The 25,048-nt window shown below is 47.3% G+C and overlaps 1 protein-coding gene across 1 annotated transcript in view; it reads right to left on the reverse strand.

The window, feature by feature from the left end:
• LOC144139433 (A disintegrin and metalloproteinase with thrombospondin motifs like) overlaps nucleotides 1–25,048 on the reverse strand; it is an 83,206-nt gene that overhangs the window by 42,850 nt on the left and 15,308 nt on the right. Inside the window, exon 6 of the mRNA XM_077671765.1 lies at nucleotides 13,816–13,956. Coding sequence (XP_077527891.1) covers nucleotides 13,816–13,956 — 141 coding nt within the window. The remainder of the gene's footprint in view (nucleotides 1–13,815; nucleotides 13,957–25,048) is intronic.

The following is a 25,048-nucleotide window of genomic DNA, read 5'->3' on the forward strand; positions in this document are numbered from 1 at the left end:
GGTTTCCGCCGAGCTGCGCAGCAATGGCGTAGGATACCCTGCCAAATTGAGTCTGCTGACCTGATGGTCCAAGCTCCGCATCATCATGTGACGGCAGGACCTAGTCACTGCGTTTTGGATGGCTGCCACGGCTATCCCACGTTTTACAATCTTCGAGTGTGCCGAACTGAACGGTAGGAGTCCCTTTTGTGAACGCGGGGAATATTGCCAGCACACATGACTGCCGAAGGTCAATTCCATGTCAAGGAAACGCAGCTTCTTGTCTTCTGGCCTCTCGCTCGTTAATGTGAATGTCGTCATAACAGATGAAAATGCCTCCAAAAGCTTGTCCCCTTGGCTTAGCGGGTTTCCACGAACCTTGAACAGCACGAGGTAGTCGTCGACGTACCGAAACGTTCTCACGACTGCATGGTCAGGAAGGACGTTTTGCAGACGCCTGTCAAACACGGCAAGTAGAAGGTCGCTGAGCACAGGTGCAATCGAGGAGCCTATGCACACTCCCTCTCGCTGGAGGAACAGCTTGTTGTGCATTACGAAAGTCGACTTAAGGTAAAATGCTAGCCCCTCAAGGAAGGCTTCCGTCCCGATGCCGCACTCACTTTGGAATCTTGTGTTCCCGAACACGTCGATGGCCTCACTCACCGCTTCCAAAACCAAGGAATGAGGGAGCGAGTAGTACATGTCTTTCAGGTCCACCGACAAGCCACTCAATAGGTCGGACGGCTGCGTCTCCAAGAACTCTGAGACCGCTCGGGGGTTCCGCACCAAGAAGGGGTCGTCTATCGGCAGTTTTGACAGATGGTTCTGGAGGAAGCGCCCAAAGGCGTTCTGCCATGTGCCTCTTTCCGTGACGATCACCCTAAATGGGCACAACTCCTTGTGGGTCTTGGCACTGAAGAAGCTCTTCAAGTGCAGACCTTTTGCCATCTTGATTGAGATGGCTAGTTTTGGCAATTCGTGCGACTCACAGAAGTGGACGGCATCCTTTTTCGCCTTTTCAGGTTTCTTTCCTGTCAAGCCTCAGAAGTTGGCATCAATTGCCTCATCGGCCCTCCTCTCATACTCTTCTGTGGTAGCAACCATAAAACCGCCTTCCTTGTCAGCAAGAAGTAGTTTCAAACCTGCTTGCTGCAAGCTTTTCGATACGTCACGCTTGCTGTTACGCTGGCGGTTGCTTATTGACGGCAGCACGCTGACTCCTTCCAAGATGCATCGGTCTTGCTCCTCACGTTTTGCCTTCTCGGCTGTGCCTCGCACCAAGGAGAGCAGCTCAGGCTTTTCCAGTTGCGGTTGTAGGCAAAACTTCGGCCCAAGTTCCAGCACCTTTTCCACGCCGTTTGGTAGAGCGTCGACCCCCAGCAGGTGGATCTTCTGTTTTTGCTTCTTTCCGCGTTCCTTTCTAGGAAGCTTGGACAGCATCCCTTTCTATACAACCTCGGTTACTGTTGACGCTACCCGCAGATCCGAACGCACCCGTCCTGGAACTTGGCTGGTCGGTGAAACCTGCGAGTGTGCCACTTGAAGGCAAGACCGAAGGAAGCGGACTTGCCAATGAGCTTCTGAGCGGAGGATACGGCAAATCCTGGGGCTGTGGCTCGCCGACGGCGGTAGAAGTCCTGTCAAGGTGGCGACAACCGGTGGGACATAAGAATTCCGGATGGCGAATGCAAGCAGACGTGCACGGCAAGTCGCTTGGACGATGAGGGTGACACACGCAGATGGGTTTTGCAGGATAGAGGAAGAAACATACGAAAAGAAGGCCGATGTACTAGAAATGTAAAACCGTAAAACCGCCTTCCTTGTCAGCAAGAAGTACATGTCAGCAAGAAGTACAAGTAGTACAAGTCAGAAAGACATGTACTACTCGCTCCCTCATTCCTTGGTTTTGGAAGCGGTGAATGAGGCCATCGACGTGTTCGGGAACACAAGATTCCAAAGTGAGTGCGGCATCGGGACGGAAGCCTTCCTTGAGGGGCTAGCATTTTACCTTCAGTCGAATTTCGTAATGCACAACAACAAGCTGTTCCTCCAGCGAGAGGGAGTGTGCATAGGCTCCTCGATTGCACCTGTGCTCAGCGACCTTCTACTTGCCGTGTTTGACAGGCGTCTGCAAAACGTCCTTCCTGACCATGCAGTCGTGAGAACGTTTCGGTACGTCGACGACTACCTCGTGCTGTTCAAGGTTCGTGGAAACCCGCTAAGCCAAGGGGACAAGCTTTTGGAGGCATTTTCATCTGTTATGACGACATTCACATTAACGAGCGAGAGGCCAGAAGACAAGAAGCTGCATTTCCTTGACATGGAATTGACCTTCGGCAGTCATGTGTGCTGGCAATATTCCCCGCGTTCACAAAAAGGACTCCTACCGTTCAGTTCGGCACACTCGAAGATTGTAAAACGTGGGATAGCCGTGGCAGCCATCCAAAACTCAGTGACTAGGTCCTGCCGTCACATGATGATGCGGAGCTTGGACCATCAGGTCAGCAGACTCAATTTGGCAGGGTATCCTACGCCATTGCTGCGCAGCTCGGCGGAAACCGTTTTGAAACGGGTGAACACCAGCGGGGCTACGATAAGGTCGCAAGAGAATGCCAGGGGCCGCCTTAACGTCATCCCATACGTCCACGCCGTGTCGCACCCCCTGAAGAAGATAGGAGACAAGGCAGGAGTGCGGACAGTTTTTTCAGCGCCCAACAAACTAGCCACATTGTGTGCCATGGTGAATGACAAAAAGGCTCCCAGGGCTGCTTGTGGGAAGAAACATGAAAAACAGTATGTCAAATGCGTGGAATGCATAGTATACGAGATCCCACTGAAGTGCGGGCGAGTATACGTGGGCCAGAGTGGAAGGTGCGTAAACGACCGTCTTCGTGAGCATGCAAATAACATGCGCACAGGAACTGGTAGCAATCTGGCCTTACACTGCAAGAATTGCAAAGATTGCTACCCCAAGCTCAACGAAACCCGCATCTTAAAACGGTATCGTGATGCCCGATCCCGCGAAATCTTTGAGGCTTCAGTCATAGCCACTAAGGGGGAGGATTGCGTGAGTTCGCCATCCGTGGCACTGTTTGAGCGCGAGATTGCTTATCTGGCCTGATAAAAGGAAATTTGTGTGTGTTTTATCAACTTTTACTCCCGACTCCGCTTTTAAGCTGTTTATTTATCTCGTTTGTACTGGCGTATGATTGCTTTCTTTCCTCTATTTATTGCCAACTTTAATAAAATTTCACCAGTTGTTCGTCAGAGCTCGTGCCTGTGTAACCTCTCTACGTCCGTGTGTTTTTGCGCTGTTTTTCAAGGTGTCATGCATACCCAACTATCCCAAAGTCAAGCCTTATTGCGTTACATTTCTAGTACATCGGGCTTCTTTTCGTATGTTTCTTCCTCTATCCTGCAAAACCCATCTGCGTGTGTCACCCTCATCGTCCAAGCGACTTGCCGTGCACGTCTGCTTGCATTCGCCATCCGGAATTCTTATGTCCCACCGGTTGTCGCCACCTTGACAGGACTTCTACCGCCGTCGGCGAGCCACAGCGCCAGGATTTGCCGTATCCTCCCCTCAGAAGCTCATTGGCAAGTCCGCTTCCTTCGGTCTTGCCTTCAAGTGGCACACTCGCAGGTTTCACCGACCAGCAAGTTCCAGGACGGGTGCGTTCGGATCTGCGGGTAGCGTCAACAGTAACCGAGGTTGTATAGAAAGGGATGCTGTCCAAGCTTCCTAGAAAGGAACGCGGAAAGAAGCAAAAACAGAAGATCCACCTGCTGGGGGTCGACGCTCTACCAAACGGCGTGGAAAAGGTGCTGGAACTTGGGCCGAAGTTTTGCCTACAACCGCAACTGGAAAAGCCTGAGCTGCTCTCCTTGGTGCGAGGCACAGCCCAGAAGGCCAAACGTGAGGAGCAAGACCGATGCATCTTGGAAGGAGTCAGCGTGCTGCCGTCAATAAGCAACCGCCAGCGTAACAGCAAGCGTGACGTATCGAAAAGCTTGCAGCAAGCAGGTTTGAAACTACTTCTTGCTGACAAGGCAGGCGGTTTTACGGTTGCTACCACAGAAGAGTATGAGAGGAGGGCCGATGAGGCAATTGATGCCAACTTCCGAGGCTTGACAGGAAAGAAACCTGAAAAGGCGAAAAAGGATGCCGTCCACTTCTATGAGTCGCACGAATTGCCAAAACTAGCCACCTCAATCAAGATGGCAAAAGGTCTGCACTTGAAGAGCTTCTTCAGTGCCAAGACCCACAAGGAGTTGTGCCCATTTTGGGTGATCGTCACGGAAAGAGGCACTTGGCAGAACGCCTTTGGGCGCTTCCTCCAGAACAATCTGTCAAAACTGCCGATAGACGACCCCTTCTTGGTGCGGAACCCCCGAGCGGTCTCAGAGTTCTTGGAGACGCAGCCGTCCGACCTTTTGAGTGGCTTGTCGGTGGACCTGAAAGACATGTACTACTCGCTCCCTCATTCCTTGGTTTTGGAAGCGGTGAGTGAGGCTATCGACGTGTTCGGGAACACAAGATTCCAAAGTGAGTGCGGCATCGGGACGGAAGCCTTCCTTGAGGGGCTAGCATTTTACCTTAAGTCGACTTTCGTAATGCACAACAACAAGCTGTTCCTCCAGCGAGAGGGACTGTGCATAGGCTCCTCGATTGCACCTGTGCTCAGCGACCTTCTACTTGCCGTGTTTGACAGGCGTCTGCAACACGTCCTTCCTGACCATGCAGTCGTGAGAACGTTTCGGTACGTCGACGACTACCTCGTGCTGTTCAAGGTTCGTGGAAACCCGCTAAGCCAAGGGGACAAGCTTTTGGAGGCATTTTCATCTGTTATGACGACATTCACATTAACGAGCGAGAGGCCAGAAGACAAGAAGCTGCGTTTCCTTGACATGGAATTGACCTTCGGCAGTCATGTGTGCTGGCAATATTCCCCGCGTTCACAAAAAGGACTCCTACCGTTCAGTTCGGCACACTCGAAGATTGTAAAACGTGGGATAGCCGTGGCAGCCATCCAAAACGCAGTGACTAGGTCCTGCCGTCACATGATGATGCGGAGCTTGGACCATCAGGTCAGCAGACTCAATTTGGCAGGGTATCCTACGCCATTGCTGCGCAGCTCGGCGGAAACCGTTTTGAAACGGGTGAACACCAGCGGGGCTACGATAAGGTCGCAAGAGAATGCCAGGGGCCGCCTTAACGTCATCCCATACGTCCACGCCGTGTCGCACCCCCTGAAGAAGATAGGAGACAAGGCAGGAGTGCGGACAGTTTTTTCAGCGCCCAACAAACTAGCCACATTGTGTGCCATGGTGAATGAAAAAAGGCTCCCAGGGCTGCTTGTGGGAAGAAACATGAAAAAACAGTATGTCAAATGCGTGGAATGCATAGTATACGAGATCCCACTGAAGTGCGGGCGAGTATACGTGGGCCAGAGTGGAAGGTGCGTAAACGACCGTCTTCGTGAGCATGCAAATAACATGCGCACAGGAACTGGTAGCAATCTGGCCTTACACTGCAAGAATTGCAAAGATTGCTACCCCAAGCTCAACGAAACCCGCATCTTAAAACGGTATCGTGATGCCCGATCCCGCGAAATCTTTGAGGCTTCAGTCATAGCCACTAAGGGGGAGGATTGCGTGAGTTCGCCATCCGTGGCACTGTTTGAGCGCGAGATTGCTTATCTGGCCGGATAAAAGGAAATTTGTGTGTGTTTTATCAACTTTTACTCCCGACTCCGCTTTTAAGCTGTTTATTTATCTCGTTTGTACTGGCGTATGATTGCTTTCTTTCCTCTATTTATTGCCAACTTTAATAAAATTTCACTAGTTGTTCGTCAGCGCTCGTGCCTGTGTAACCTCTCTACGTCCATGTGTTTTTGCGCTGTTTTTCAAGGTGTCATGCATACCCAACTAGCCCAAAATCAAGCCTTATTGCAGAAAGCTTTCTTTAAAACTTGTCCGCATTTAAAACAACTGCACATAATACTTGGCCGAGTTTCCAAGCATAACCAGGCATAATCTTAGTTGAACCAAAAATAAGCTAGGTGGGGCGGCCAGCTTTGCTCTTTTTGCCCATCTACGCGCCACTAGGGTAAAATTGCCCTGGATTCCAACCCGTGCCGTTGTGCTCGGCAGCGCAACGCCTTTGCCACTGAGCCACTGCGGCTTGTGTGTGTAATCTTTTGGCGTACCAAAACTTCAGTAGTATAGCAGCGCAGTGGTTCGCAGCCATGACTGCCCCAGCGACCCCTTCTTGGCTTGCGAAACAGTGGGGACCCCACGATTGAGCTTATATTGATCGGTGTCATTATGTCAAACAATTTGTACTTGTATCTACAAGTCTTTGAACACTTATGTGCTACCTTAGGTAGGCCTTTTTATCTCTTGTCATAGCTGGCATGTTGTGCGGAAAGAAGGTGCTAAAATATGGACTATGCAGAGAAACTAAACATACATGTAATGCAGTGAGGCCACCTTTTTGCATAGCAAGAAAGTTCGGGCAAAATCGAGAAAACAATGGCAGGGGAAAAGTGTTGAAACAGGCTTCACGGACCCTTCAAGTGCTCTCGCGGACACCCTTTGACCAGTCGCATAGCATGTTGCAGAGCACGACAACACCTATTTGATGAAATCTTTGGATTTATTTGACCAGTAAAGTTTGGTTACATGATTTAGCTTTCTAATAAAGTAAGCTACAACCTCAACACAGGATATAGGACTTATACCTGATTCAAAAAGCGCAAGTTGATCAGTTGGGAGTTTAAAATTAATTTCTTTGTTTTCTAACTGCAAGTGCAGATTGGTCCAAATGTGAAAGTGCCTGACGCAAAATGGACGTGGCTGATGCGGAACACATCCTATGGAGAATTCTGCCTGGACCCTGGCAACCCTACAGAAGCGGCGGTACAGGATGTGACGGGGCAGACCTTCTAGAGCATGGCACGGGCGATAGAGAAGACAGCATCTTTCGTCTATGTGGAACTTGAAAAAGTATGTAAACATCTATATTGTTAGCGTGCGCTTTATAAAAAAATAAGTCAAGATTATATTGTCGATTCATGTAATATTTAGAGCATAAGATGTTTCCAACTGGCTGACACGCATGTTTTGAGTTGGTATTTTTACTGGGGAATAAGTATTAATTACAGAAAAAAAACGTTCCCAGCTCTGCAACCTGAGTTCAGGCTGAGGGGTAGTTTCTAGTTAAAAAATGGGAGGGGACTTAAGACATTTATGATTGTGAGAAAGAACACGCTGGAAAAAAGCAGGACAACGAAAAGGGGCACAACACTAGTCCTGACTCGTACTAGTGTTTATTAGGCAACAGAAAGAATGCGCGTATACATGCAACTACCACCTGCAAAGAGGGAGAAGAAAAGACGGATGCAGCTTTGCATAGGATAATGCGCTAAAAAGACAAGAAGTTGGAAGAAAAGGGGTGTGGAGAGGGGCTGACAAGTCACGTGAGCATATGGCCAACTAGCTTGGCTTTTTTTGTGGGACGTAATCAAGGTCTGGCTTACGCAGTCACCTTTATAGACCATAATTCCCTGGCTCTCCCTGGGCGCTGTCATTTTTCCGTGATCAGTCTGCTGCCATGCATGCGCTTTGTGGGGGAATGTGGGCACGCCAGCTGCCGCCCCCGCAGCTTGCCAACGCTCGTATCGTGGACTGCATATCGTGCGTCTCGTGTGGCTTGAAAATTGGTAAGTGGCTTCCTATTTGATGTATCATGCCACAGTTAGCTTGTTCACCAGAGAGCACATTTAGGGAAAACGAGAACTAATTCTTATGCGAGGCTTGACCATGCTGCACAGATTGTGACTGCAGCGTGTGGCACGTTCGTTTCGACAAAATTATGACTTGTGTGACTCTATTTTGTAGTGCCAGACTTTTTGATGCCTACTGTTGTACCCGGGTTATGACAGCCGCTCGCTTTCTTTTTAAATCCCACCTCTACGTCACCATGCCGTCCATGAAATTCACTATGTATGGAAGCTACCCGTTCAAGCATGACTGCGCTGCTTTTGACTGCACTAACGACCAACACAACTGCAAAGTCTTCACGCAAGAACTAACCCACAGAAATAGGCGTATAGATATCGTACCATGGTGCAAACACACAGAAGCATAAGGAAGAAAAGACACAGAGCTTGCATGTTTTTCCTTCCTTCTGTGTGTGAGTTTGCACTGTTGTACGAAATGAACTTACACCAACTCGCCTAATTTACTACTTTACCCGGGCGTATACATGTGTGGAGTCTATACATTTTCTGGAGGCTTGCCGCGCTGCGCAAATGGGTCTTCATGTTGAACCGAAAGTCTTTCCTATCCAGCAGCTTGACACGAGCAGCAAAAAGGAAAAAGAAAAGGTGTGGCACGGCAGTTTAGAAAGCCTCTTTATTGGCCTCCATGACACTTGCAGTCAGAAACTCCGGTTTTCTAGAAGTTAGCTGTGTTTATTTCACGAGGCCAGGGTCTGCGAAAATCAACCATTCGCTTGCGTTGCAGCACGGGTATGTGAGAAGGGCGAGTGTGCAGGTAATCCCTCGGGTATGGGAAAGTCACCTACAGCAATTGATCACAAAAGGGTAGTGCAGCAAAATAGATCCTCACAGGCCACAATCTGGGCGAGAATGATTGACAGCACGCTTGTAAATACCCAAAGTCGGCAATGGACGTCAAGGGGGTCAGTAACAGGTTTCTAGAAGAAACATGCAACCACACTTTTTCGCTGTTTGTGCCAAACTGCTTGTTTCAGTGTTTTCAGTTCAGTGTGATGACCTATTTGCGGAGCACCGTGAGCCCCAGCAAAATTTATAGGGTGATTAGACTTCAGATAGGAGTAAAGTAGGAGTTACACACTTGGAGTGAAGTAAGGAAAAATACGCAAGCAATGTGTGTCTTTCTATTCTTATGGTTCTGTGTGTTTGCGTCATTGTATATCTATACGCTTATTTCTTCAGGATATTTTTGCACTAATATTTTGCGCTTGCGTTGCTTGTTAGTGCAGTCAAAAGCGGCGCTGTCACGCTCGAACGGATGGCCTCTGTGCATGTGAATTTCTCTCTGAGCACGGGAATTGAACGTGGGAATTAAAAAGACTGCAAGTAGCTGTAAACACCTAAGTATAACAATGCACATTAGAAAGACTGGCACTGCAAATTGTGGGCTAACGTACGGGATAGCAGAGCACCTCGGCTAGCTTAGCAGCGAAAGTGCTACTCGCCGTACACTAGCACTGAGGAATCCGAAGACTCGCGCACGGGTTCGGGGTCTCAGAGGCTTTATTGCCTGGCAGATACAGGGCATATACTAGACAACATGTCTATCGCTTGTGGGGAGACAGTGGCTCCGTTCGCTCGCTCAAGCCGCGGGACCCAGACCTAGATAACCGTCATCACGGCATCTGTGCGACCGATCAGGGCAGAATCTCAGTAGAGTCCGTGGAACAAACTGGGTTCCCGTCATCGGGGCATGCCAAACAATTCCGACCAAATCGCCCAATCGACTCCCGGCGGAGCGCTCGTTCGTCCTGCAGGTCAGCATGGTGGGGAGGGCAGGTCTTCCCCTGGTCGAGGAGAGGGTGGCGCGAGGGAAGGCGACAAACTGGTCCTTCTTCCGCCGCGCCCTCGCGCACAGATTCACAGCGAGCCGGTTCGGCGCGTCGCATGGGGTCACGAAGAGGTCATGGCTCACGCGATGCTCCGGCTGCCCAAAACGGCGGCTCCCGGTTCGCGAAAGCATGTGCAGGCGAGGCGTAGGCAAACACAGGTCCCCACAAAATCGAACCACACAGTTCATGATTTTGACGAGAACACGCAACACCCTTCATTCACGACATGCGACACGCTGTGACACACTGCATTTGTGCGCAGCGTGGTCAAGCCTGGCACAAGAATTAGTTCTCGTTTTCCTTGAATGTGCTTTCAGGCAGTAAGCTGTGGCATGATGAAACATCAAATGAAAAGGCATTTACACATTTATACGCCTAATGAGACGCACAAAATGCATTCCAACGTGAGCGATGGCATTCGGCTGGGGCAGCGGCTGGTCTGCCCGCAGTACCCACAGGAAGCAGCCGGACGGTGCAGCCGAAGGAGTGCCGGAATATTTTGAATTATAAAGGGTAATGTTGAAGGCTACTACTATATTCCTAAGTATCCTATTTCTATGCTCGAAGAGCCTCTCGTTATCACCGAATCGAGGTTTGCATGCGCACTTTTCTTCACTGTGCGGGTAAACCTGCATACGTGTGATGTTTTATCGTCTGTTGGCGCTCTTCTTTTCAGCAACTCCCATCTGCCCCACGTACACTGTTATTCTAGAGAGCAGTATCTGGTAAACGACACGCATTTTACAAGGCACAAAAACACGCATGTGCTTGACTTTGGAAGTTGTAAAACTGGCATCATGCGGACGCTTTTTGTTCACCAACAAACAAAGCCTGCCTATTTTGTTCTTAGCTGAGAAAAGGATTTGCACACCATATTGAGACCCCGCATTTTTCAGCCCATGTGCAATCTTGTGCATGAAGGGCATGACCGCACAATCACGAGTTCCTTTGCTGAGTTGTCTTGCCGTACATGCACAAAACGGCACGCAGGCAAAAAATGTGGGGTCCCTATATGGTATGCAAGCCTTTTCCTCGGCTAAGAACAAAATAGGCCGGCTTTATTTTTTTCATTAGTGAACAACAAAAAACGTTCACATGGTGTAAACACGTGTGCTTTTTGCCTTGTAAAATGTGTGCTGTTCAGCCAATACCGCTGTCATGTGAAGAAGAGTACATGGGGCAGATGGGGCCCTTCCTAAATGTAAGACTAGAAGCGCACTCAGGGACGATAAAAGATCGCACGTACGCAATTTTACCCGCGACTTCCAAAAAGTGTGGGTGAAAAGCCTTTTTGGATGATAGCAAGGGGCACTTCGAGCATAGAAATGGAATGGTTAGGGAGATACTATAAGCCTTTTACGTGAACATTTAAAAAGCTGACTGCGTAAGCCACACCTTGATTATGCTCCACAAAAAAGAAGCCAAGATTGTCGGCCATACGCTCAAGTGATTTGCCAGCCTCCTCTACACACGCTTTATCCTGTGTTTTCTTGTTTTTCTTCGCAATATTGTTTGCAGAGATGCATCGATATTTTCTTCTCGCTCTGCGCATGCGCGCAGCTGCGTGTTTTCCTATTTTGCTAATACCGGTTGCGGGTCAACGCTTGTGTTAGGCCTCTTACTGTTATCCCATTCCTTTTCATGCCCTGTGGTTTCAGTATGTTAATGAAAGGCAGAAAATAGTTTGGGTGAGAACCATATTTGCCAGTAGTTATTGTTTTTTTTTCATGTCAATGGTTTTCACTCGTTCATCCTTAGACCAGGCTGATTTCATATATCAGAAATAGAAGGTGACTTAAAATGTTAATAAGAAGGAGAGGAAACGTTTTATTGAGAACAAAAAATGGAAGGTCTGTGTGACTTTCCTTGACCAGACATGTGGCCTGCCTTCTACTTTCAGAATCCCCTGGTGAAATGTGCGTCAACTATGCCCTCAAATACTTGTGGAGGTTATTTACACAGGCGAGCCACCGTGAAAAGAGGGTCTGTGCACAATAAATTGAAGCTGTGGTGTCAGCACACGGTTTCACATTACGTCATCCATATTAAGCAGCAAAAGTGTCCCGGCAGCCACGCATACATCTATGCATATTCTGTCAAGACGGCTGCCATTCCAGAAAAATTCACGACCCACTATTCTCCCTGTGACGCCTATGCCCGCTAGACGGGTATGCCGCCATCTGTACCACCATGCCCCCCAATAGCGGCGTGCCCGATAGTGCCCGCCATTTGGCATGGCGGTGTCTCCACTACAATAATCCACTATTTAGACTGGCAGCAGCTTCCGCTATGCCCGGCGTGGCGGGATTTCGGACAGGGAAATATACATTATACAGGCTCAGGTTACGCACTTCCAGATCGATGCTTACACAAAACTATGGGTGGCACTGTCCGCAAAATTAAGAAGCTCATAGGCGGCTTGCGACTGCGCGGAAAGTACATTTTTATGAGATTGGCCCTTAGACAAAAACAATTCAACACAACCTGCAGTGCAATTCAACACAATATCGCAGTGGCAGAATTTATCTTCACCCCGGGGCCGCTGTGCATTACACACTGTTGCAGGTGGTGAGGTGCCCATCGATGCAGAAAACAGCATTGCATTGACGAATGCCGCCTCGGAAGTCATGCAACAAAACAAACCACATCAATATAGGGTCATTATTCCTCGGAATAATAGCTGCTTCGGTATTTCTAAAGCTATGGTGCGAAAATTCACATTTTACTTTTTTGGTGGATTCAGTGTTCACTGCGTAACAAGAATGAATCTGCTAGTAAATGTGTACCCTAATAGCCAGAAATGATTTTGACCCCACCATATCCGTGTTTTATCAGGAGCCTTTTGAACCATTTGAGCGGTTTTGTTGTATAATTGAATCGCGGTAATAAATCTACAGGTTTTCCTTCTAATTTATTTTAATATAATCCATGCGCCAGCCAATTTATTTGAAGGGCCATCTATTTTATTCTAATGCACTTTTTTTATTAATGTGCCAAAATATACTGAAATGCCAACCAATTTATTGCCAACCAATTATCAAGTGCCAAACAAGATTTTTCATGGGCCTTTTGCGCGCAATCAGGTGCAGCTGTGCGAACTTGGTTTCGCGTGGCGTGCTGAAAATGAAATGTTTTTTGGTCTATTATGTGCAAAATATCTCGTCCGCACAGCTAATGAACATTTACTAGCACGTGCTGACCAAGAGAGTGGTCGGTTTAGATCGGGTGGTACCGCGTGCTGAGAGCATATTGGCAGCAAGCGCGCCGGTAGCAACTCACGTCGGAAGCATCGTCTGCTCTGCGCAAAAGAATGCCGTCAGAAGTTCCTTTGAACAAAACATGGATTAATGCACTTGGCGTTTTAATATTCAATTAATGAATGCGTCTGGCGTGTTCAGCCTAATTTCAAAATTATAATATTGTCTGCTCACGGAAAAAAATATCGCCTGCTCGCATCAGAAGTATCGTCTGCTCGCGTAAGCAAGCTTTGGCAAATTTGCTGGCGTAACAATACGCGAGAAGACGACGTTTTTGGCGATCTTTCCGAGGACTAGCACGGGGCATCAACAAACAAGACGGCTCTCCTGGTCTACGAGTGTTTGTAAATGTTCATTAGGCTGTGCGCATAAGATATTTAGCACGTACTGGATGAAGAAAAACCAGGGTTTCGGCAACAAAGTCCGCAAAGCGGCGCCAAAGTTCACGCAAAAAACTCCTGACCAACCTTCTCAGCTGGAGAAATTTTGTTGGGGCGCGAAATTTAATGGTTGGCATTTGGAATAAATTCACGGGCACCTAGAATAAAGGAGGCGGCGTTTGGAATAAATTTGATGGCACCCCGAATAAATTGGCTCAAGCCTGGAATAAACTGTATGGCGATTGGATTAAAGCCAGCGGGAAAACCTCTAGTAATAAATGGGGTGAACACAGCATTCTGTATGAAATAACGTTTTGCAATAGCAGTTGAAGTTTGTTCGAAGCGATACAGTGGACTGTTTTATAAGCCTGGTCAGTATTCGGTGCTTTTGCAACTTCCCGAATTGAAAAACACAAAGTAATTTTATAAGTACAAACCCTTCTCTTAAATTCTCTTTATGCTTCAAGGAAGACACCTGTAGAGATACGTCGCCCAATCTTTTGGTATTTGTTTAGTTAGAAAGACTACTCATCAATAAACTAGCAAAACACCTTGTGAATCCTACCTTAAGTACTCCTCAATGTTCTTCTCAGAGCACTTGGAAAAACTGTGTGCGCTGTCGGCGTTCTCATTTGGCGCCATAATGTGTCCGTACAGTGGGCAATCGGGATATTTGTTGCCTGGTCCGTCATGTTGAGCCCCCAACCTACAAGTTTTAGAGAAATGAAGACGTAAATGTTCGTTTGCTGCGCAGACAGCTGTCATATCCCGTGCTTTTATACTTCTTTGGTTCGGTACATGCTTCTGTACATGCACAGAGTCCAGAGAAGTGTTCTGACAAAATGTATAACTGCTATAGAAAATGCTTTAATGAGCACAAAATGTGGAGTACCACATTATTTTTTTCTTGTGACAGACCATACTGTTTCTTGTGAAGTTATTTTTACTGTTATCTGCCGCGTACGGCGTGTATAGTTAAGCTAATTTATACTTGAGTATTCTTTTTACCTACTAACTGGCATGCTTTACAACAGAAAAATATTTTTTCGCACTGTCCTGAAACTGGTGTACCTGTTCATTCTCCTCATTTGTTTACTCCGCTTGAGCTATATCCTACTGCTTTCATTGCTTTCATTCCGTTGCACATCCTATATTGCGTATCCCGATCTTTTGTGTACAACCGCTCATGTAGAACCTCTTCCTATAGGAACCCTCTAGGAAAATCAAATAAACAATGAATACATCAAAATATGAAAATATTTTCAAAATAAACAGGTTTTTAAAACTTTGAGTATTAAGCCAGGTACTTGCTTAAGGTATACCACACAAAATTTTATTGTATCATTTACTGTGCAGGCCTGTTTTGTTCGAACACATTTGCTGGATTAAGCAGAGAAAAAAATTTGAAGCGCACAAAGGAATATTTCCGAGTATTCTAAACCAGCCCTAGTTACGCTTCGAATATCAGCTAAGCTAGTTAAGCCTTGAATATCATTACCCGAACGTGTCTTCTTCAAACGAGCTTTATTCTTTTTATTTGCGCTTGTTATTCCCCTCATACCCGTGCCTGTCCGAAAATTTTTTGTTTTAACACTATGCTAAAGAACATAGAGGAAACTCCTAGATTTGTACCATCTGGAGCAGCTGCCTTTACATCACCTTACTGTAGAGATCGCCAAAGCCCAGATCTTTGTTGTGCAGCCACCAGTGTGTAGCGCACATGAATGTATGTTGTTTATATCTACTGCCTTCAATAAAGGAGAGCACAGTTTTTTTCGGATTTGCAACCACCGGCGTCTGCCAACTCTTTCTGCAGTCTCGGGCCGCTCGTGCTCCCGGACGCTCCCACGGCACCAGCCGCGTAAGTGGCCGCGAAACGCCTCCCTCCAAAGTGTCAACCGCGACAGCAGGACGATGTCCCACTAGGATGAAGCGCTGCCAAAATTGTTTTGTCAAACCCTTGAGCCGCCCGCAGAATTCGACTTTAAGAACCCCGGAACATGGTCGGAATGGCCGCTGCCTGCCCGATACTAAGTGTATGCCGTCGTTTCAGGCCCGCCTCGAGCGTCCGGGGACGTGAAGGTATGCTCATTGTTGTACTCTATAAGGTTCAAATTCCGCCCACTCCTCGAAACGTTTTGGCTCGAAGCCTTGTCACTAGCCTCACTGATGTAGCCACTGACTACACTGCCCGCTTTGTGCATCCGGCGAAAAAACTGCACGAGTGGCGGCGTTTCCACCAGCGTCTTCAGTTTCCAAGTGAACCCGTTGACGCCTATTACGCCGAACTGTGTAAAAGTGTGATACGGTGCAACTATCTCTCAGCCGAAGTAGAGAAAAGGCTCGAGCGGGACCGATTTGTCTTTGGCCTTCTCGACTCGAGTCTTTTGGGCCAACTTTGACGGAGGACGAAGTTGACGCTCAAGCAATCATTGGTGCAGGCTTGTCAATGCGCCGACGCTGACAAAGAAAAAGTGTTGCCCCAAAACCGCGCAGAGCACTTTCGCGAGCACACATCGACGCCGCTCGCCATAACAAGGTCAAATCTCGCCCTGGCAACTACGATAAGCCGTGTTTGCCTTAGACGACAGTAGTGCACTTCTGCGAGCCGTAAACATGTAAATTCTTCAGCCGCGGGTCTCATCCACATTGCAACTGCCCAGCACAAAACTCTGCGTCCAGCTACTGCAAAAAGAACGCCCACCTAACTGAAGTGTATCGCACATGGTAGTCAAAGCTCTAGCTCAGTTCCAATCGCCTGCGCGTTGTCGGGACTCCCGCCGCACAAACTTCGTCGACGTCACCGTTGACAACTACAGGGCGAAATTTAGGCTTCGCTCCTGAGCCGAGGGTCAGCCATTCTTAGCTACATTCCTTCGTCGCCCGTCAAACTTGACCACGTCGACAACTTGCTCACCGTACCCTGCGGTTAGCCGCTGCGTGTGCTGGGCTCGTAAATTGCACGACTTCGGTGGCAAGAGAAATTGACCCCTTAGTGCTTGTAGGTGAACCAGGCCTGCACAGTGTCTCTTCTGGGAGGGCCAGCCCTAAAAGCGCTGCAGGTTGGGAAGTTCCTCGGCGAACTACAGTCTCCGGAAGCAGTGTAGCGGGCCGAGCTCTTCCAGGGACTCCACACCCTCAAGGATGAGTTTACTATCCTCCTGAAACTTGGTACCGCACCCTTCTTACAAAATATGCCTCGCAGGATGCCGATGCCGCTTCTCGACGTTGTCCTCCAATGCCTTGACATATTAGAAAGCAGCGGTGTTTAGAATCGACAAACCAACGGCGTGGTGCGCTATTGTCGTTGCAGTCCAAGATAGTATGGTTCCCACAGGCTGTGCGACGACTTCACTCAGCTAAACAAGATCGTCTCATTATCCCCAACCGTGGAGATTTTCTTGTCCGCATTGGCGACATAAAAGCTTTCTCAAAGCTGGATGCAACAGCAAGTTTCTATTAAGTGAAGCTCTCTGGGGACTCCCAAGAGCTACCAACCATCATGACCCCATTTCGCGCATATTGCTTTTCCCTGGTGCCCTGTGGCATTTCCTCTTCGCCTGAGTACTTGCAATAACACTTGGCTAGTGTTCTGCAGGCCCAAGAAGGAGTCGCCACCATGATTAACAATATTGTGTTCTTTGGACGCACCCGCAAGGAGCATCACGCCTGAATCACCCAGGAACTGTCACACCCCGCAAACGCAGGCATCATGGTGAAGCAGGACAACTGTCTTTTTGGTGTCTCAAAGTCTCCTTTTTCAGAGTCGTCATTTCAGCACAAGGTATGAGGCCAAGTGGCTACAATTTAGCAGTTAAATCTATGGGAGCTCCAACCAACCTCGCGGGTGTCCGACGACTGCTCAGAATGGTAGGACATCTCGCCAGGTTTCTCTGAGACATCTCGGATATCCCAGTTCCCTTCTGAGCAGTCCTCAGAAAGTCTTATACTTGAGTGTGGCAGCACGAGCAAAATGCTGCATTGTAAAATATAAAAGAACTCTTGACATCAGACCGGTGCTGCATGGCCAAGAACCATCCCTCGGACGCCTACACAGTGTCTGCAGACGCAAGCTCATTCAAAGTAGGCGCAGACTTGCTACAGACGCAACCCTCTGGAGAACGCCACCCTGTTGTATTCGCTTCAAGGTCAATGACCGAGATCGAGTAGAAAAACAGTCAGACTGAAAAGAAACATTTGGCTACGACATGGGTGGTACAGCGGTTTGATGCATTCGTCGGTTTGATGAACTAGTCGGTGATACAGCGGTTTCATGAACCACTTTACGTCGATGAAGACAACTTGACACTCATTCCCCTCTTCGGCAAGATGAAGCTTGACTTGTTGCCACCCCTTATACAGAAGCTGCGGCTAAAGACCATGCAGTTCCAGTTCCTGATGCTGCAATTGCAAGGAAATGTGCCAGCTATGGCAAATACCTTGTCATGCATCACCCTAACAGCAGTCGGCCTTCTGGACATCAAGAAATATTTTGCAGATAAAGTGGCAGAAGTCTTGCCGCTAAATCCACAGGAAGTACAACAGACCTAAGACTCGGATGACGAAAGAGCGTCCTCATCTCTTTCTGCCAGCATTGTTGGTTACAGAAGCAAACAATGCTATTGCACCTCTCTGTATCCTCGGCAGCAGACAAGGTTTCTGGTTTCTATCTGTGAAGGTGTTCTGCTCGAAGGTACCCAGATAGTTCTCCCACATTTATTTCTTCAGGCTGCCTTGGAAGTGTTGCATGGAGGACAGCAAGGTATCAACAGGATAAATCATCCTTCCGAACAGTCTGTTCGGTGGCCTGGTATTTCAGTAGAAATTACTTCTCTGGTAACCAACTGCAAACAGTGAACCTACAAGCGTGAGCCTTGATAGCCCCTGAACATCCATGGTAGTTGGTCGGCACAGGCCCTTTCCATCACTGCGGCCGGTCGTGTATCGCGGTTGTTGAACGCGGCTCCAGGTATTCGAAGGTCGTTTCCTAGAGGAGTACGATGGCTCACGCCATTGTCGACGTCTTTCAAAGCACTGTGTCCACTAACAGATTCCTCTGCAAGTAAGGTCAGACTACGGGCCACCATTCTCTTCACAAAAGTTTGAAGTTCGTGCAGCTTCATACGGTTTTTATGACGTCATCAGCAGCCCCGGTATGTTCATTTGAACGGACAGGCTAAGGGAATGGTGATGATTTCAAGCAATTGTTCCGCAAAATAACAAATCCTTATCGGGCCTTGGTGAGCCACCGGTGCACCCCAGGAGTCGATGCCCTGAGCTCGGTGCAGCTCTTCATCATCTTCATGACCATCATGATCAGCATATCTACGCCCATTGCAAGGAAATTCCTCTTTCATTGATCTCTGTTTATCGCGGTCCTGTGCTAACTGTGACCAATTTATCCCCTAAAACATCTTGATCTCGTCTGCTTATGTAACTTTCTGCCGCCGCCTGCCATGCTTTTCTGCTCTGGTGATCCACTCTCTAACCCTTAGTGACCAATGGCTATCTTGCCTTCACATTGCATGCCGGGCCTACACCCATTTCCTCTTATTTTTACTAATATGTCCTTAACAAGCATTTGTTAACTGACCCACTTCGTCGCTTCTTGTCCCTATTGTTACACCTATCATCTAGTGCTCCATTGCCCGCTGAGTCTTTCTCAATTTAAGTTGAACCTTATCAGTGACCCTCCATGACTCTACCCCGTAGGTGAGTAATGGTACTATGCAGCTGTCCCAAACTTTCTTCCCCAGAGACAATGGTAGGCTGCAATTCATTATCTGAGAAGTCCTGCCGAATGCACTCCACCACATTCTTTTCTTTACAATTACCTATGCCTTATGGTTGGGATCCGGGGACACTACTTGGCCTAAGTAGACATATTCGCTTACTACTTGAACGGCCTCGCAACCTATCCCAAAACGTTATGGGAGACTGAGGACCGAAGCACCTCGGCCCAGCTCTACTTTGTTAGACAACTCCTAACCAACGTTCCGAAGCAGGACTCCCAGTTACGACCTCTCTGGCCATCAAGGAAAGACCTGAAGGGCAAAGACGCATCCTACAAGCGGAAGCAGACCATGGACTTCAACTGGCGTCACAGAGCTCGAGACCCGCAATTGCTCCGAATAGGCCAGTGCGTCGGGTGTGACCCGACCAAGCCATGCTACAGTAGTGAGCCCAGCACGACGACTCTGAAGCTATGTCGTGGAATCTTAGCAAGGTGGTGTCCTTCAACACAACCGGAGTCATAATGTGCCTTTTGCACCTCCTGCGACAAATGGTGGAACGATTGCCATCTGTGGAGCACGAGTGATTGCATCCAGCTGCCCTTCGTCGACTTCAGCTTAACACTGCAGTGAAACCCTCCAGTTGCCTCGGTCTGCCCCTTGAAGGTGGGGAGCGCAAGGATGGTGTGACACGAACACTTAGTGGCCGGCGGGTTCTGCCTCCGAACCGCCTCAACTTGCGATGTGAACTTGTTACGTGAAGTGTCGGGCGTCCTCCATCTTCAGTTCAGTCTTCAAGGGGGGCAAAGTAGACAACACTAAAGCCGCCCAGCCCTTTGTTAGGCAGCCACCAGTGTGTGGCTCCACTTGATGTCGGTAAGTTGTTTATTTATAGCGCCCCAAATGAGCGCTGGCGCCTTCTTTTTCGGATTGGCAACCACTGGCGTTCCTCGTCTCTTTCCGCGTGCTTGGTGCAATCGTGCTCCAGCTCGGTCCCGCGGCAACAGCTACGCGACACTTACTTGAAATGTTTGAAATTTTTCAATTCCAGTATTTAGTACACCAGATTACAACTCAATCGTTCGCAATATTCTCACCTGCAATGCCCTCCTATTGAACTCGCATACGTAATGCAAGAAACATTTTTAAGAAATTGGTCTACTCGAAACCATTCCTATCGCGTTCTCTAATCCAATCCAGCAGCTAGGTTAGGTGCAACGTTCTGTACCTGGCCCTCAAAGCCACGGTGGACGTAATACTGAACGTCGTAATGGGTAGAATCAAGAAGGCTGTTCGCAACCAAGAACGTAACATACCCTATTCTGGGAACTTTTACTGAGTGTAATAACAATCGGGGTTCATTTCCTCCTCTCTTAGGATAAATATTCGCAGACAATGGCTTTTGCATCAGGAGATGCCCAGCTAAGTCATATGAGCTGCAGGTAGACCAACGTATACAGGATAACAATGCCTGAGCTAAAAGCGTAACGTTATTTTTAACGCCATGCGGGCACGTATCCGTCTGCACTACTCGTTGGCGATATTTTAGCAAAACACTGCATAATTTAGGAATTTAGGGAGTGTTAGGTTATAGCGGAATTGCAACGCGACCAGCCGATCAAACATTTGGAATTACCGTACTTTGAACTATACAGAGTGCCTGTTTACGTATGACCCTGACGGGTGAGCTCATATACCGGACCTTATATGTTCTTAACACGTGTTTTATAATTAGGGTAAAGTATTTTCTGGGGATATTTCTTTTATAACCACTGTGCGTCGCAGTGTTCGGAGTTTGTGCATCAGTTTTTGAGGCCACCAGGTCAACTCCCGATAGGTTGGAACTTTAAAAGTTACCAAATTAGCTTCCTACTGTTTGAAATAAATTTGTATATATGCTTTTCTTCAAAATGTATCACAAGTGTGAGCATTCGCCTACCTATGTCTGGTGGTCTACGCTTTTGAGAGGTTCACGGGCCGTCTACTGGTCATGATTGCAACGCTGCGTTGCAGAGTCCCGCTATGCTACCCGAATATCATATCTGAGCAATGCAACAAGTACCCATTTTTTGTCCAAATGCTTCAAAATATTCCAGAATTTATTCGCGACTATTTTAGAAAATAGCATATTGAAAATTAAGAATATAAAAACCTTGAAACATGCTTTCTTTCTATGAGGCCACCGCTTTCCGGCGGACTTGGGTGCGAAAACAAGCCTGCTCATTGAATACTCAGTGTTCCTTTTTCCGGGTAAAGTATTGATTTTCTAATTGCGGCCGAACGACAATTACAAAAATTTATAAAATATCGGAGTTCCAGAATAAAGGTGTTTTAATTACGTCAAAGGGTGAAGCCGGCCACCCAATGAGTGCTTTGTTGAAATCGTTTGGTTTCGTCAGGTGAACAATTATTATAATTACTGTCTATTTTAGGCATTGGTTCTGAACAAATCGGGGAAGCATTTACTGTTCGTACTATGTCCAAACTAAACATTAGATAATATGTCCACTACACGAGCCGATATGAGTATTTACGTACACGCCTAACAAGCGTACATGCCTTACAAGCGGATGATCTTGAGGTAGAATAGTGCAAAGTTTTTTGTCTTTTATCAAGAGTCTGTTCATGAAAATGCCTCTGTTAATATTTTTTTCCTTATACGCCTTTCCCTGCCCCTGCCACATGCTTTCTCTGAAAGGCGCATTTTACCGTATCATCGCGCAGTGGGAGGCACTGACCGTGATGGCAGTAATTGATAATATTACGAAATTTTGGGTATGAAATGTAGATGTGTACTAGCAAAGCACAGTAAAAATTTTGCAGAATTTTTTCTAGCCGGTGCCGACAACACAAATGCCGTCGTTCGGTGAGTCACTACCTTCAACTGATTGCTCAGCAGCAAAATACTTTAAGTGTATCCAGATTTCAAAGACCACGCATATTGTTAAGCAACAATACAACTTCGTTAGGCATAACCTCATCAAAATATTGTAGACTTTATTCCACATGTTGTAAAAACCGAGTTGGAAAAGAAGACGCAATGAATGCCTTTTATTTTAGTCGTAGAGCCTCAGAATCGAGGCCGGCTTGCCGGACGGCCGAACCAAACTCGCTTAGATGAAACAAGTGATCTGCATCTGCTCGCATTCGAGAATTCGAGAAAGACATTGAGCGAGGAAGAGTTAGCGCCGCACAACCATCCGTCACTTCTGGCCGAAAACTACCCCTTCTCCAAAAGCGAACAGCGTAGATGGTGTCAACGCGGCTGTTTCGAGCGATTTCCTTGGCTGTCCAGCGAAAGCAAGAGCGGCTTAATCTTCTCTCACGAGTGCCGTCGACATTTAAAAAACTGAACATCACTCGTAATATGAAACCAGCTTTTGTTAATTTTGGTTTTTCAATTGAAAAAAAAAGGATGCAAAAAATTTGGAACAACAAGAAAAGAGCCAATTTCACGATGACGTTACTTGTTACACCAGGGCGCATTCGTATTGTGCGTCTCCTTTCGCAGCAATGCAAACAAAATATCAAAGCGGAGCGCAGGGCCGTACTTCTAATCTTTTTGACCTTCGTGCTGCGTATCTGCCCCACAGAGCAAGCTCTAAGTAGACAACGTTGACTGGCTAAAAATTTCTTTATTTGCTTCATGAGAAGTCTGAGGATGTCCTTGTCCTTACAGCGTGGGTGACTTAGACAGATAAATAGGTGAGTGGGGACATGCAGGATGAATTTGTAGAAGTAATGGCGCATAACACGCTACGAGAGATTGTGGAGGGCATGAAGTCTCTGGTTTTGTACCGTATCATGGCTGATAAAAAAGCGGATATGATAGGTGACAAGCAGTTCACCTTTTGGGTGCACTGGGTGCAGAGGAAGACCCTTAGGTTTCGCGAAGAGCATCTCCGCATGTATAACGAGCCCGACAGACGAGCTGAGACCCCATACTTTGCTATGAAGGACATGATATTGCGCCGCAGCCAAAATTTCTACTGCGGTTGTGGCTACTGCCGTGATAGAGCGGCAAATATGACTAGTCATTTTCCGGATGTACGAAAATGAACTTGCGATTGTGAGCATCGTTCTTTGTATATCGACTCCAGTAATCAGTGCTTAGACCTTGCACTGCATGAGGCTAGCAGGAGTCGTGCTATTGATTGAGGCGCTCTTCTTACGCTTGAAAATATTTCTAATGTAATCTTTGACTACAAAAATCACAAACGTCCTTACGCGAACATTATAGTTTCTAAAGTGTGCGACGACAGGAGACCGGGTTCAGTCCAAAAAATATACTACCACGTTCCCCTACTCGATGAACCATTAGAGAGAGGTCTATTCAAAGCTTTGGTCACAACTCATCCAGCTTTGAGTAGCCGCTTAAGAAGCTTTCGGAGATACCAGGTTAGGTGACAGAAGGCAGCATGACCATCCTCAGGTGGTAACACAGCGTCTTGCAGAAATATGAAGCGTTCTTATTTATATAAATTTCCGTAGATTTGTTCGGGCGTTCCTAAGAACTTAGAAGGGCACTCCATTGTCCAACCTTGCAATCGGCGGTTGCGAAAAAGGCGGCAGAGATTCTCCTGGAGGCGATCAAACGTCTGCACTTTGATACCACGTTTGATGCGCTTTTGCAGCACACGAGCACAACCGAAGCGGGCACAGACCCCAAGGAGCATCCACAGGCAAGACCGGCTAAATCGCCAAGTCGGTAAGAGGTGAGTGAATGGCCCTTTCAGCCAGTTACACGTGGCGTTAAAGGAGCACAGCGCCAGGAGTGTTTTGCTGCAGCCGACCGGATAATAAATAACATGCAACGTCATTTTAACTATCCGGGAATGCAATATCTTGAAAAATTTGAAGGTACCTCAGCCAACGTAGCGGGGGGTAATCAGTTTACTGTTGAAAGACAAAAGCTGGCCTTTGAAGTGCATGCAGTACATTTTGACCTAGGCAGGCTCTGGACAGAGCTTCTACTTCTACCATCTCTTTTGCATGGTGCTTATGACATCACAACCCTAGGCATTTTGAAGATGCTACAAAATAAAGGGGAACACTTTCGTGAGGTCACAGATAACGTCGTGACGTATGTTCAGATTTATTTGTCTATACTTTGTTCTGTCGCTTCTGTGCAGCGATTTTGTGCGCTGCGCCGAGTGAAGACATGATTGGGGAACCGAAAGACTTCGGAGAGGTTGTCGCAATTTCAGATTGAAAAAAGCACAGTAAAAGAATTGATGCAGAAACTTTTGATGACATTACATAAGAATTCGTGAGAAGAACAGGGGAGTAGGCACCCACCTTTCGGTCCGTCTCGCTATCCAAAATGCCTGCTGCATGTGTTTAGCATTGGCAATCATGTACTGTCATGGGCACTATAAAACCAAAATAAAACATACCGTTCTCGAGGCCCAGATAATGGTGCTGTTTATATATTTCTCAGGCAATATTTTCAAACTGTTTTCTGGTATTAGTCCCCGCATTCAATACACTTGCAAGGATACAAAAAGAACTATTTCAGTGTTCTCGTCCATTGTTTCATGATCGCAATTGCTTTGTCCCTGATTGCTCATTTATTACAGCGTGCTTGTTCGTATTGTTGTAATTATGATTTTTTATGTTGTGCTTCTTTGTGCCTCAATATACAAACAGAGAAACAGACCTTAGTCTAGAGGATGACATCAGAGGACAGTGGAGATATCAGCAACCTATCATTCAACGAGATTCCTTGGATGCTTTGAAGGACTCTGTTCCACATTATTCCCAATAGGAATTACAGCACTGTGTGAGAGCTCTTCTGCTTCTGTGTATTATTTCCTGTTGTACATATGCATTACAGTGTGGCTGTTTTTACGGTGTTGTTGCAATTGTTGTCTTGAGGTACCGCTTCTTTTCTATGGGAATGGGCAGACTTACACAATATAGTGTGGCCTAAATAACGTCAAATGCGAATAAGAAAGTGCACAATGAAAACTTTCTCAATTTTATCAAAACTCTGTTATTCCCGGACACACCAAGATTTCGATGACGTCATATCCATCAAGAAAATGACGCCAGCACAAAGAACAC

This window comes from Haemaphysalis longicornis, unplaced genomic scaffold, assembly GCF_048455015.1.
Source record: "Haemaphysalis longicornis isolate Haplotype H1 unplaced genomic scaffold, Haemaphysalis longicornis Haplotype H1 scaffold_5, whole genome shotgun sequence".
Classification (NCBI taxonomy): Eukaryota; Metazoa; Arthropoda; class Arachnida; order Ixodida; family Ixodidae; genus Haemaphysalis; species Haemaphysalis longicornis.